At 45.6% G+C, this 13,040-nt stretch overlaps 1 protein-coding gene across 6 annotated transcripts in view; it reads right to left on the bottom strand.

The window, feature by feature from the left end:
* The window catches only part of ST6GAL2 (ST6 beta-galactoside alpha-2,6-sialyltransferase 2), an 88,686-nt gene that overhangs the window by 25,196 nt on the left and 50,450 nt on the right, over positions 1-13,040 (bottom strand). For 4 of the 6 annotated variants that reach the window (XM_049857301.1, XM_049857299.1, XM_049857300.1 and 1 more), the window contains exons 2-3: positions 9,836-10,878; positions 686-783 (exon numbers count right to left, since the gene is read on the bottom strand). In XM_049857301.1, the coding sequence (XP_049713258.1) occupies positions 686-783; positions 9,836-10,823 (1,086 nt within the window). In that variant the 5' untranslated portion in view covers positions 10,824-10,878. Of the gene's footprint in view, positions 1-685; positions 784-9,835; positions 10,879-11,725; positions 11,744-13,040 lie in introns of those variants that run through there. The other 2 variants (XM_049857302.1, XM_049857303.1) reach the window with 2 other exon arrangements.

Raw genomic sequence — 13,040 nt, 5'->3', positions numbered from 1 at the left:
ATGTGGTCGCTATGAGGTGGAATCAACTCGATGGCAATGGGTTTGATTTTTTGGTTTAGTTTAGAAATAACCAAATGTCATGGTTATGGATGACCAGTTAATTTCTCTTCACTCATCCAGTTAAACTATTTACCTACAAAATGTATGTCTTAGTTATCTAGTGCTGCTATAACAGAAATACCACAAGTGGATGGCTTTAACAAAGAAAAATTTATTTTCTCACAGTCTGGTAGGCTAGAAGTCCAAACTCAGGGCGTCAGCTCCAGGGAAAGGCTTTCTCTCTCTGTCGGTTCTAGAGAAAGGTCCTTCTCATCAATCTTCCCCTGGACTATGAGCTTCTCTGTGCAGTAATCCCGGGTCTAAACTACACACTTGGCTTCCGGTGCTTCTTTCTTGTTGGTATGAGGTCCTCCCTCTCTGCTGGCTTTGTTTTCATCTCTTCAGAGATAAAAGTGGTGCAGGCCACACCCCAAGGAAACTCCCTTTACATTGGATCAGGGAGGTGACCTGACTAAGGGTGGTGTTTCAGTCCCACCCTAATCCTCTCAACATAAAATTACAATTGCAAAATGGAGGACAGCCACACAGTACTGGGAATCGTGGCCTAACAAGCTGATACATTTTGTGGGGGACATAATTCAATCCATGACAATATACATCTGCCAAAACACCACACCCATCTTACCTGGGAATTAATGATGCGCATGGTGGTTTTATTTCCAACATCTTTCTCATAACCACGCGTGGGAGCTGAGTTAAATCTCAGAACTGCGTCATGAGAATCTAAGGGCACACAAGTGACAAGCTTACTTTTTTTCCCTGTAGAATCACATAATCTAGGAAAAAATGTTAAAGTAAATCTTTCAATGCCTGAAGCTAATTAGACAGCAGCAATAAAGTTAAGATATCCACACATATTTTTCAGATACTTTATTATTTAGAACAAGATCCCGCGTGGACAGTTTGTATATAGTTCCCAGCATGGAACTATATACAAATCCATGCAATTATAAGCAATCTTATATCATTTAAGTTCTGCTTAGATGTTTGTTATACTTCCACATTCTTTACATGTGACGTGCTTTATGCAGCCATTCTTCCAAAGACTCCAAAACGTTGGAGGATGGAATCTGGGGGACCATGTAAAGAGGCCAGAAAACAGGGGCAGCTACTTTGAGGATTCTTGTTGCTTCTAGACCACAGGAGCTGGTCATGAGAAATACGAATTGTGTCTACTGCTCCTGCCTTCACAAAGGTCAAGTGGCTCCCTCACAGAGAAGACCCACAGCCTTGAATTTCACCTTACTGCTATTTGGTGCAAGAACCCTGGTGGCACAGTGGTTAAGAGCTTGGCTGCTAGCCAAAAGGTTGGCAGTTCAAATCCACCAGCCTCGGAAACCCTATGGGGCAGTTCTACTCTGTCCTATAGGGTCACTGAGTCGGAACCAACCCAATGGCACCCAACAACAACAAAGACTATTTGGTGCTAATTTGTACTGAAAAACAACCCTGATTTCTGTGCAGCCTTACAGGGTGGTGATGATGCCAGTAAGACATGAGCGAGAGCAATATTAAAGCACGCTGTATTCCTAGAAGAAGGAGCCCTGTTGGCACAGTGGTTAAGTGCTTAAGTACTTGGCTGCTAAACAAAAGGCTGGCAGTTTGAACCCACCAGCCGATCCAAGGGAGAAAGATGTGGCAGTCTGCTTCCGTAAAGATTTCCAGCCTTGGAAACCCTATGGGGCAGTTCTACTCTGTCCTACAGGGTCACTATGAGTTGAAAAGGACTCAACGGCAGTGCGTTTGGTTTGGGTGGGTATTCCCAAGGAAGGCCTGTTTACCATGGCAGCACTGTAGGGTGCGAGAGACCACCAATATCACTGACTACCAAGCCTCTCTATACTCCGAAGAGGTACACCTGGTTCACCAAGCTTGAACTACAACATAAATTTACACCTTGCTTCATTCTACTCGACATCAAGACTTCCCCATAGTCTCTGAATGTTGGGCTGAGAGGTCTCGGGTGAAAATCAGGCCTGAATGTCAGCTCGCATGTAACAGAGGCTGACAAGGAGACAAAGTAGAACTGCCGACCTTTTGGTCAGCAGCTGGAGCTCTTAACCACTATGTCATCAGGGTCTCCGAAGAAGAGGTAGAGGGGGAAAAAAAAAAACCAACCCATTGCTGTCAAGTTGATGCCAGTTCCTAGCGGCCCTATAAAACAGAGCAGAGCTGCCCCATAGGGTATCCAAGGTTGTAATCTTTAAGGAAATGGATTGCCGCATCTTTTTCCCTTGGAGCGTCTGGTGGGTTCAAACCAGTGACCTTTCAGTTAGCAGCTGAGTGCTTAAACTGTGCTACCAGGGCTCCTTCTTGAGGAAAGTAGGCTCACCTAATTAAGGGATGGGGGCCCTATAGTGCAAATGGTCAAAGCACTCGATAGCCAAAATTAATGAACTTTTAGAACACAATGAACATATAAAGGATACCTGGCTATATCACCAAAAAAAATCTTGTAATGTTGTTTTAGAGGAAATTTGGTAGGAGTCAGCAAACTATGGCCTACTGGCCAAATCTGGCCTGCCACCTGCTTTAGTAAAGAAGGTGTTATTGCAACACAGACAGGCTCATTCATTTACGTTTTTGTCTACATGGCAGCGCTGAGTTGCTGCACACAGTCCACAAAGCCTAAAATACTTACTATCTGGCACTTTGAAGAAAATGTTTCTGGATCCCTCGATTTTAGGGGACCTAGGGTTTTTTAAGGCTTTGTATAAATGATGTCCAATAACCTAAAACTTCCATTAGAGAACGAGCTCTTTACTTCAATTTAACAACCTGTTTGTTTTGGTAATGAACTGCCTGGTGGTTTATTTGTATTGACTCATGTTTTGCCATAAAAATTCAAGTTATATTAAAAATTCAAGCTAGGAATTAAATTATTGGAGGGAGCAGTTCTCCCTCTTTGGTCTCAGGACAACCCCCTTTACACTCTTCAAAAGTACTAACAACCCAAAGAACTTCTGCGTATGTGGATTATACTTAACTGATATTTACCACATTAGAAAGTAAAACAGAAACATTTAAATTATTTACTGATTAGTTTAACAGAACGGTGGGCTCTATTTTCTAAAACGACAACAAAACACTAGTGAGAGGAGTGTCACTAGTTTTACATGTTTGCAAATCTCTAACGTCTGGCCTCCTGACAGACATATCTGCTTCTGCATTCAATCTGTTTCAATATGCTGTTTTAGATGAATATATGAAAGCACAGACATGTCGCTGAAAAGTCCTGAATATTTTAAGAATCTTCCCAGATAACTGTGGATATTCTCCTTTGATATTTCATCAAAACTCGACAAGTGGTACTGTCTTGAAGTTCAGTCGCAACGTGGTGTCTGAAGCCACATCAATGACCATTTACGCTCTGTTATATTAAAATCTACTAGTCTGTCTTGCTCTTAAAAGGTCCCCGGGTGGTGCAAACAATTAAGCCCTGGACAACTAACCCAAAGGTTGGCAGTTCGAACCCACCCAGCAACACCATGGAAGAAAGGCCTAGCGATCGGCTTCCATAAGGATTACAGCCAAGAAAACCCTGTGGAGCAGTTCTGCAGTTCTACTCTGTAGCACAAGGGGTCGCCATGAGTCAGAATCAACTTGACACCAATGGGATTCGTTTCAGGGGGTTATCTTGTTCTTAAAACAGATCTTTTATCCATGGATAATTTTGTAACATCACACACTGATCATCTGGGAATATTGGTTCAATGAGTTATATTTAGATCTTCTAAATATTAGTGCATTTATTATAAAGTACAACAAAAAAATCACATTCACTAATATCACCGTGAATCTTATCAGTTTTTAAGTATGGGAAGCTTCGAGGCTCCTGGTTGAAAGCTTGAATTTTATCATTGGCAACAAATATTATCAGTTGCCCTTCTAAAAAGTGACAGTCTCAATTCATTTTGGCGAAAATGCTTGCCAAATCCCTCAGCTGGAATAATCAAAGTATGACTGTCAGTCTTGTTTTTAAGTAAACATGATCTTTTACAAAAAACTAAAAAGTGGCTGGTTCAACTCCCCCCTCCGTAGTACCAGTCCTTCTCGCTGTGTGCTGGTACGCAGGTGTGTTTTTTGCGTATTTCCAATTTTGTCACAGTGCCTTAAAAGCATGTGTACTCAAGAGTCGATATTTAATAAAAACTAACAACTTTCACTGCTTCATCAACTACATCCACAAATAAAACGGGCATTTTTTTTCTTTTACTGAGGATGCTTGGCGGTGAGCTTGGTGCCATTGCTTGACTGTCACTGAGAAGGTGGCAGTCCGACCCACCGCTGCATCTGCACCATCACTTGATAAGGAAAACAACTTCTTGGTATTATTACAAAAGTAGTTTTCACCTTGTGGACCCCCGAAAAGGTCTTAGGGACCCCCCTCAAGGGCATGTGGACCACACTATGTGAACTGCTGACCTAGGGGAGCCCTCTCACAGGCAGAGAGTAAGATGGGACTCAAAACAGGTGATTGCCAGGTAGTCGGAGGCAATAGCGACAACACTGGGCAAGAAGTGTGATGCCATCAATCCTAAACCACATTACCCTTGTCCTCAAGTTGATGCTAACTGATGGCAACCCCACAAAACCATGCTGCCACCTTAGTCACAGCTTCTGGCTCAAGGTAATAGGAACGAGCCAAGGGTCCCAAGCAGTGGGTGCATTTCAAATGAATTAAACAGTAATTCCAAATTCATAATAGCCCTGAAAATTGCCCAGCATTTAAATCTATAAGCGCTCGGCCGCTAATGGAAAGGTTGGCCCCCCACCCAGTAGTGCCTCAGAAGAAAGGGCTGGCGATTTGCTTCTGAAAGGTCACAGCCATGAAAACCCTATGGAGCACAGTTTTACTCTGAAACACATGGGGTCGCCATGAGTCAGAAGGGACTCGACAACAATGCACGTTTGTTTGACGCTGAGCTCAGTTTTAAGCCTTCCGACAACTTCACAAGGCACAGGGTGTAGGAATGCAGTTTAGCTAAACTCCTCTGGAAGTGGTATTAGTATGAAGAGTTAAAACGCCAAACTCCTGTAGGAGGAACAAAGGTAAAGAGAAAAAGCTGTTCTGGAGGGGACTTGTGTTGTATGCAGTTAGAGCTGTCAGCGAGGAGAATCGGCTCAAGATGGGGAAGGAGAGGGAGCCCGTGTGGGAGGAAGAGCTAAAAGAGTGTATCTATCACGTAGGCATGTTTTGTAAATGTATCCCTGGCTGCGAATCTCCTTGATAACGTGCCTTACAAATCTTGAGCTGTCCACTCATATTTAGAAAATAAAGAACATTCAGACAGCAAGCACAAGGAGGAATAAAGTCAAGCGTCATTTCTGGAGAAGGCATTTCCAGGCTAGAGCCATTATGTGTTGACCTTGAGGGCAGAGCTGGGGCTAAGCGTGTCCACTGAAGGAAGACACAAACCCTCCAAGGAGCTGCCAGCCAGGAGGCACACTGGCAGCGCTAAGCCACTGCCCTGCCTGTGGACTGCTCCAGCTCACACCCTCCTCCTGGATGCACAGAACCAAAACTGAAGTGGCACAAGAGAGAAAGCTTCAATGTCCTTAGCGAAAGACCTGCACAGGATTTAGACAAAGCAATGATTCCTCTCTCTCCCACTCCTGGTCTCTGGCTCGGGTCTGTCTTACTTCTCACAGGGGGTCCAGCAGCAACCTCCTCACTGACTCCCCTCACACCCTCAAGTCCAGACTCTGGAGTGATCTCTCTATGATGAAAATCTGACCAGTCACTCCCCTGCTTAAAAGACTTTAGTGTCTCGGCATTACGTGCACTGTGGTTAGAACTAGAGTTCCCAAGATCCAGGACCAGAGTTTGAACCCAGGCTCAGCCCACTGTAACTCTAAACCAAACCAAAAAAACCCACTGCCATCGAGTCAATTCTGACTCATAGCGACCCTATAGGACAGAGCAGTACTGCTCCATAGAGTTTCCAAGGAGCGCCTGGTAGATTTGAACTGCCAACCTTTTGATTAGCAGCCATAGCTCTTAACCACTACACCACCAGGGTTTCCACTGTAACTCTAGGTGCCTCTATTTCCTCATCAATATAATGGGAATAATCATATTTACCACTGTAATGGGAATAATCATATTTATCACTTAGGGTTGCAAGGCTTACAATAGTTAACACATATGAATTATTTGGAACAGTACCCTGGCTGCAGAAAACATAAACAGTACCTAGCAAATGGTTAATAAGCTCAGCTGCTAATCAAAAACTGGAGGTGCCTCAACCCCAGAGGTGCCTGGGAAGAAAGGCCTGGCAATCTACTTCTGAAAAACCAACCAGTGAAAAGCACAGTTCTACCGTGACACACATGGGGTCACCATGAGTCAGAACTGACTCCACAGCTACCGGTTATTGTTACAATTATTAAATTAAGTCTAATTTTTTTTTTTAATTTCTGTAGAATGGCGTGCGAGACCACCACGAGCTGACCGGCCTCTCTCTGCTCTCCGCACCAGGCATCCTTGCGCTTTCTGCAGCTCTTATCACCCACCCACCACGCCGTTTCTCACCACCTGTTTATGCTGGGTCTTCAGCCTGGATTCCACTCTCTTTCCCCGGTCTCTTCCTACCTTCCTCTCTCTGCCCAGCCCTCAGCTTTCAGGGTGGGCTTTGTCATTTTCTACCATGTCTGTCTGTAAACATCCCCATCACTGCCCTAACCACACGACATGGAATTGTGTGTTTGACAGTCCATCCTCCCCCCTGGACTGTGGGCTGTCTGAAGTGTGGATCAGTGCCTTATTCTTCTCTGTGTCACTAGTGGCCCACACAGTGTCTGGAAGAGTTGGTGATAATGTTTGTTGAATGATTATATAATCTACTTTGTCTTTTTTTTCTTTTTCTTTTGTTTTAAGGTAACTGGACATTTCAAATCCTAAACTTTCAGATGGAAACCAACGTCTCAGAGAAGAAACTAGTCTACAGAGCTAAGAGTCTACACAAGCCACGGCCTCATCTACCCTCAGACCAGAAGAACTAGATGGTGCCAGTCTACCACTACCAACCATGATGGAACCTAACAGAATGGGAGAAGAATGCAGAACATAACCCAAATTTTTCAAATTCTTAAAAAGTCCAGACTTACTGGACCAGTTGAGACTAGAGGATGCCCTGAGATTATTGCCCCGGGATACTCTTTAAACCTTGAACTGAAACTATCCTGAGGCCACCTTTTAGCGAAATAACGGATCGGCACACAAAATAATGGATGTTATCCATGAGTAACGTGCTCCATGAAAACACCATCTATATGAGACCAAAAGGTCAACAATTAAAACAAAGCTGAGACAATAAGGGGGTAGGGAAACTAGAGTATTAGAAATGGAATAACCAGAATGCAATTAAGAGAATGTTGACACATTATGAAAAATGTAACTAATGTCACTGAACAGTTTGTGTAGAAATTGTCAAATGGGAGCCTAACTGGCTGTGTAAACTTTCACTGAAAACAAAGTAAAATATTATTTAAAAAAAATCCCAAGTTCTCTAACAGCAAATACTATATGCCCTCATATACACACCTTTCTCCTACCTCCCATTTCCCAACCTTTCTCCTACCTCCCATTTCCCATACACTTCCCAGAATTTAAGTTTCATTTAAGTGAAGTACACAGACTCTTATTTTCCATTTCAAGGCTATTACTGTTAGCTAAGAGCAGACATTTTCCTTCTCGGTAGCGTGTTTGCACAGGACTGCTAGTAGACACTCTGATGACCTAATTATTATTGTTCATCTGTATGGGTGAAAAACATGATCTCGTGATTCTAGAAAAGAACTTTCCATGTTTCCAAAATAACTCAATTTGCTTTTCAATAACATATTCAAAGTGGAGGTGTTTACAACTGCTACACTCTTCTCAAAAACAATTACACGGTCTGACTCAGTCTAACAGCAGAGGAGGTGAGGGGACTGTATCACCAATGGAGGAAAAGCACAAGAGGGGGCTAGAGGGCAGCCGACAATCACGCCTGAGTAACTGGTCTCTCTTTCAGAGTCCGGGGAGTCGCTGAGTACTCAGGGATGTTCAGCCTGGAGGAGGCCTCCAGGCAGAGCTGAGGTGGTGCGAATAGGCACAAAACCTTCTGGTATTTTCTAGCTCTGTCCCCAGTTTTAAGATCAAGATCTTTGGTGGAGTCTTTTGGTCCTTACTTAGCCAATTTCACACGTAGATATTTTGGACCAAGATGAGTTTATCTAAGATAGTACAGCATGCCCCAGAAATCCATGTTTCCAGAATTCCAAGTTTCCTGAGGAAATACGCCACATAAACTTGTTTTTAGGAAATGAGCTGTTACTAACTTGGTGAGTATGCACACGTATGTGTAGAAGACGGGGGGAGGGGGGAGACTTCAGCACTTGGCACGCACAACACTGGTGCTCAGAGACGCCAGCTTGTAAAAATGGAAGACGTGTACTGTGTTCAACAACCTGAATTACGCTACCATTAGATATTCTTAAAAGGTAGGTACCTGATTTAAAGACACCCAGACAAAACATTAAAGGGAATTTAAAAACAAAAAGACTTCTGGACATGTTCTTCAGTGACAATTCTACAATTCTCATCATGAAGCCTGAAATAAACGCATATAATGTAAATTAAATGTGGATGCTGGAAACCAACAAAGATATAATCTGAAGCTTACATTCCAGGAAACATGCAAGCCCCACTGTCACACTCTCTTCCAAATTCTGAACAGAGTAGACTTTACAAGACTCTGGCCAACGATATTCATGCATGAATAAAGAGCAAGGGAATTCTCCCTGAAATGCAAGAGCCATCCAAATATGCAACTAGAATACAGAGGTATTTAAAACAAAACCAGAAGCAAGTCACTGCCTGCTTCAAAGCAGAATACTCACATTTCTCCTCTACATTATTAATATTGGTCCTCGGCAATGAGGAAGACCCGTGGTGTTATTTTACCCCAGGGGCCTCTAAACCACTGCTATTTCCTAATAAATCGAGGGCTGCTCTGCTCTGGATTTGCTACAAGTTTATCTGAGACATGAGCTGTTATTATGAGTCCCCTGTAATGTCAGTACAGGGACACGGGAACCCCAGACCTCAAGCCCAGGTTTCTGTCATGTTTTAACTTTAAAAAAAAAGAAAAAGAAAAATTACATTCAGTCTCATTCCCAAAAAGTGTCTCAGGTGAGATCTGGGTTGTGGAGCCAGCCTACCATGGCACCACCTCCGTTCCAAGACTGCTCTGGGTACATGAGCCACCCTTCAAGGACACACAACAACTAACGGATCCACTGAAGGAGAAGCCATGAAGCAATGGTTTCTCCTTTGTAACAAGTGAGCAATGCCCACTGAATGTCAGTTCCAGGTTCATTACGACCTAATACTGCTGCTAACGAGAATCTACTATTTGTGATTGTTTTTACAACTAGACTGGAGGGTGAGGCTGTGTCTGACTCACGTGCATATTCTCAGCATCTAGTACAGAACCTGGCACCTAACACCAGTTACCAGTTGCTATTAAGTTGATTTCAACTCATGGAGACCCCATGTGTGTCAGAGTAAAACTGTGCTCCACGGTGTTCTCAATGGCTGTTTTTTTGGAACCATCGCCAGGCCTTTCTTCCAAGGGGCCTCTGGGTGAACTTGAACCTCCAACCTTTCAGTTAACATTCGAGCTCATTAGCCTTTTGCACCACCCAGGACTCCAATCATGGAAAGCACCAGCCCCTCTTTGCTACCTACCCCCACGGGGTATCCAGAGTCCAAATGACCAGAACCCACCTATTTCTTTACCCAAGGAGGAGTTCAGGATTGCGCCGGCAGACATGACGACCGCACAGCTCCGGAGGCCGCGGGGGTACAGCCGGCTCAGGGGCACAGCGGGGACGTGCTTGTCCCACCCCAGCGCGGAGAAGGGCGCCTCCTTCCCGTCCAGCGTCTGCACGCGCACCCGCCTCCGCAGCTCGCACAGCAGCTCCTGCCGGCTCAGCCGGGCCTCCCGCTTGCCCGGGAAGCGCACCCCGTGCTTGTTGGTGTTGAGGTAATCTTTCATCGCCTTCTGGAGGCGCGGGTTCAGCATTTTGGAGGAGACGTTTCCTTTCCAGAGCCGGTAGAGAAAGGCCCTGGACATGGTGGAATACAGTCTGTCCCAGCCATCGGTGTCCTCGAACACGTGGCTCGTCTTCTGGTTCACGTGCATCGTCTTCTGGTTCACGTGCATCGTCTTCTGGTTCACGTGCCTCGCCTTCGTCCGCCTTCTCTGCACCTGATGGGCCGGCGAAAGGCCCTCCCTCTGGTCTCGCTCCCCGCGGGAAACGAATGGCAACATCTCCTGAGTGTGGCTGGGGGGCCCCGGCTGACCAGGAGCAAGAAAGTAGTTGTCGTTCCCCTGGTAGAAAGCACTTTGGGATTTTCTCCGAATCTGGGATGAAAAAAGCTCATCTTCGTTTTCAAACCCATCTTTCACTTGGGCCCATCTCTGCAGGTGACTGGGCCCTGAGTTCAAAGGGTCTGACAGGGCTCGGTCAGGCGGCACCTTATTCCCGTCCAGGCCTTCAGCAAAGGAGGGCTCCTGCATGGCTCCCATGATGGCCCTCTGCTTCCCCTGCATGGGCAGCAGCCTTCTGGTCTCCAGAAAGGAGAAGGAACTCGGGGCCGGTTCAGAAGGGTTGCTGTCGGTGAAGCAGATGAAAATCACCAAAAAGAGGAGCCCCCATGCAAATATTCCAAAGAGCATGAGTTGTTTCCATTGTTTCAAGTTCGGTTTCATGGCAGGTCACCAGGCAGCACCGTTGTGTCCTGAAGCAGTGGAAGGTGAAACAAACCTGAAAAATAACCAGGAGCTGCAATTAGCAAACATGTAACAATGGCTCAGAGACATTGTTTGGGGACCATATATCTGAAGCAAGGTCTCTTTGGTGGTGGGGGGTGGGGGGGGTGGGAGAGGGTACTACAAGGGACTCAGCAACCAGAAAACCAGAATCGTCTGTGGAGCTGTGGCTGGATTCAGATGTCATATCCTGCCCCTGCCCCCCACCTCTGCAAGACAAAAGTGGTCTCGCCATCTCACCCAAGAGTCTGCAGAGGCAGCAGGTGTGGATGGGCATGTTTTTGGATAAAACTTGCCCAGCTGATTCAGTTAGGTGTCTCCCTCCCCATCTGGAGACCCATGTAGTCAGGGCCCAGCCCACCCATCTCTCCCGGCATCTGCGTTTACAGAGCAGCAATGGGCAAAGCAAAGCCGGGGAGGTAAGCATCATTTGCTCTCTCCTACATGCCTATCAAGCCAGCAAAGGCCCAGTGTTCGTATATGGTGTATCAGCACTGCTGTGTGCTCAGATGGGCAGCAACCACCTCTGATTCTTCATGGTCTCCTCCAAGCCCAGCAGACTGCCTGGAACACACCAGAAGCTCACACAGAGTGTCGGCTGAAGCAACACTTCAGTGGCTCTGGCTGCTGGGGGAAAGTTATGCCAGGGTGCTTGCTAACTTCAATGCCCCCACAGAATGCCCCAACGTCACCCTTACCATGAATCATAGGGACTATGAGGGAAGTGTGCTAAATTTTTAAATAAGAGGGAGATGAGGAGAGAGACTAAATGAGACTCCAACAAAGAAAGGCTGACAAAGGAGGAAGAGATGAAAAGTGTAAGATGCAGTAAAAGAACAAACCTCTTCTCTGTGGAGCACTGCACCGGATGGATGTTTACTGGTGCGTAGGCAGCACAGTGCTTGGTACTAAGGAAACATAAAACATTAACAAAAAAGGCTCCTAACCTTCAAGGGTAGGCAACGCCCCAGGAAGGGAAAAACAGAAGGTATATTTATAGAATAATAATTGAGCTGCTGGAACTCAAAGCTGACAGTAAATATCTGTTGAATGAATGTGTGTGTGTGTGTGTGTGTGTTGGGGGCCGGGTTGTGTGTCTGAGGCATGCGTGGGTGTGTGTTTGGGTAGTGGTGTTGGAGATGGGAGGACATTTGGGGAAAACTTAACTGGAAAGGCGTTCCCTTCCAACCAGGAAGGCCTTGACCATGTGGGTGCGTTGGCCCCAGACTGTATGAGGATCGGGGAGGGAGTGAAGTTACTTGCTGGGTTTTTGAGAGATGACTTTGCAGCAGGTAAGGCGGGGGCAGGGAGGAGTGTAGAGAGGCAAGGAGGAGGATTAGGAGCCATGGACAGAATTCAGACACTCAGGAAGCTGAGGCGGTCTAAGCAGGAGGAGGAGCTCACGGGGAAACCGTCACTCACTCATCCCAGTCCTTCCCTAGCGCAGGCTGACTACAGCGCACACCCAGAGGCACCATGTCTATGCCGTGGAATATTACTCAGCCAGGAAGAGCACTGAGTCCTGATGCACGCTCTGACCTGGGTGAACTGTAACAACATGAGGCTGAGTGACGTCAGGCAGACACAGAAGGACACACGTTGTGTGATCCCGCTTACACGAAACATGGAGAATAGGCAAATTCATAGAGACCAAAATTTATTAGTGGTGACCAGATGAGACGGAGGGGGAGAAAGGGGATAACTGATGAGGGGGCACTGAGTTTCTGTTAAGGGTGGCAAAAAAAATCGCAAACAGACAGTGGTGAGGGTTGCAGGACGTGGTGAACTTAATTAATGGAGCTTAATTGTAAAAAGCTGAAGTGGCACCTGTTTTGTGTGTCTGTATATATGTACATATACACACGTATGTATCCATTTAAGAAAAAACTCCACAAAGGGATGTCACTTATAACCCAAAATTCAGATTCTATGGGATCTTACCAATAAGGGTAAATTAAAAAAATTTTTTAAATTAAAAAAAAAAAATCTCCATCGAGTTGATTCTGACTCAGCAGCCCTACAGGACAAAGTAGAACTGCCCCATGTGGTTTCTAAGGAGTGGCTGGTGGATTCGAACTGTGCACCTTTTGGTTAACAGCTATAGCATTTAACCAGTGCGCCACCAGGGCTCCATTTTCTAAATTAGGCTTCTTAAAC

Source organism: Elephas maximus, chromosome 17, assembly GCF_024166365.1.
Source record: "Elephas maximus indicus isolate mEleMax1 chromosome 17, mEleMax1 primary haplotype, whole genome shotgun sequence".
In the NCBI taxonomy this organism is placed as follows: domain Eukaryota; kingdom Metazoa; phylum Chordata; class Mammalia; order Proboscidea; family Elephantidae; genus Elephas; species Elephas maximus.
The sequence above is the reverse complement of the archived record's forward strand: the minus strand, read 5'-3'. Positions and strand labels throughout refer to the sequence as shown.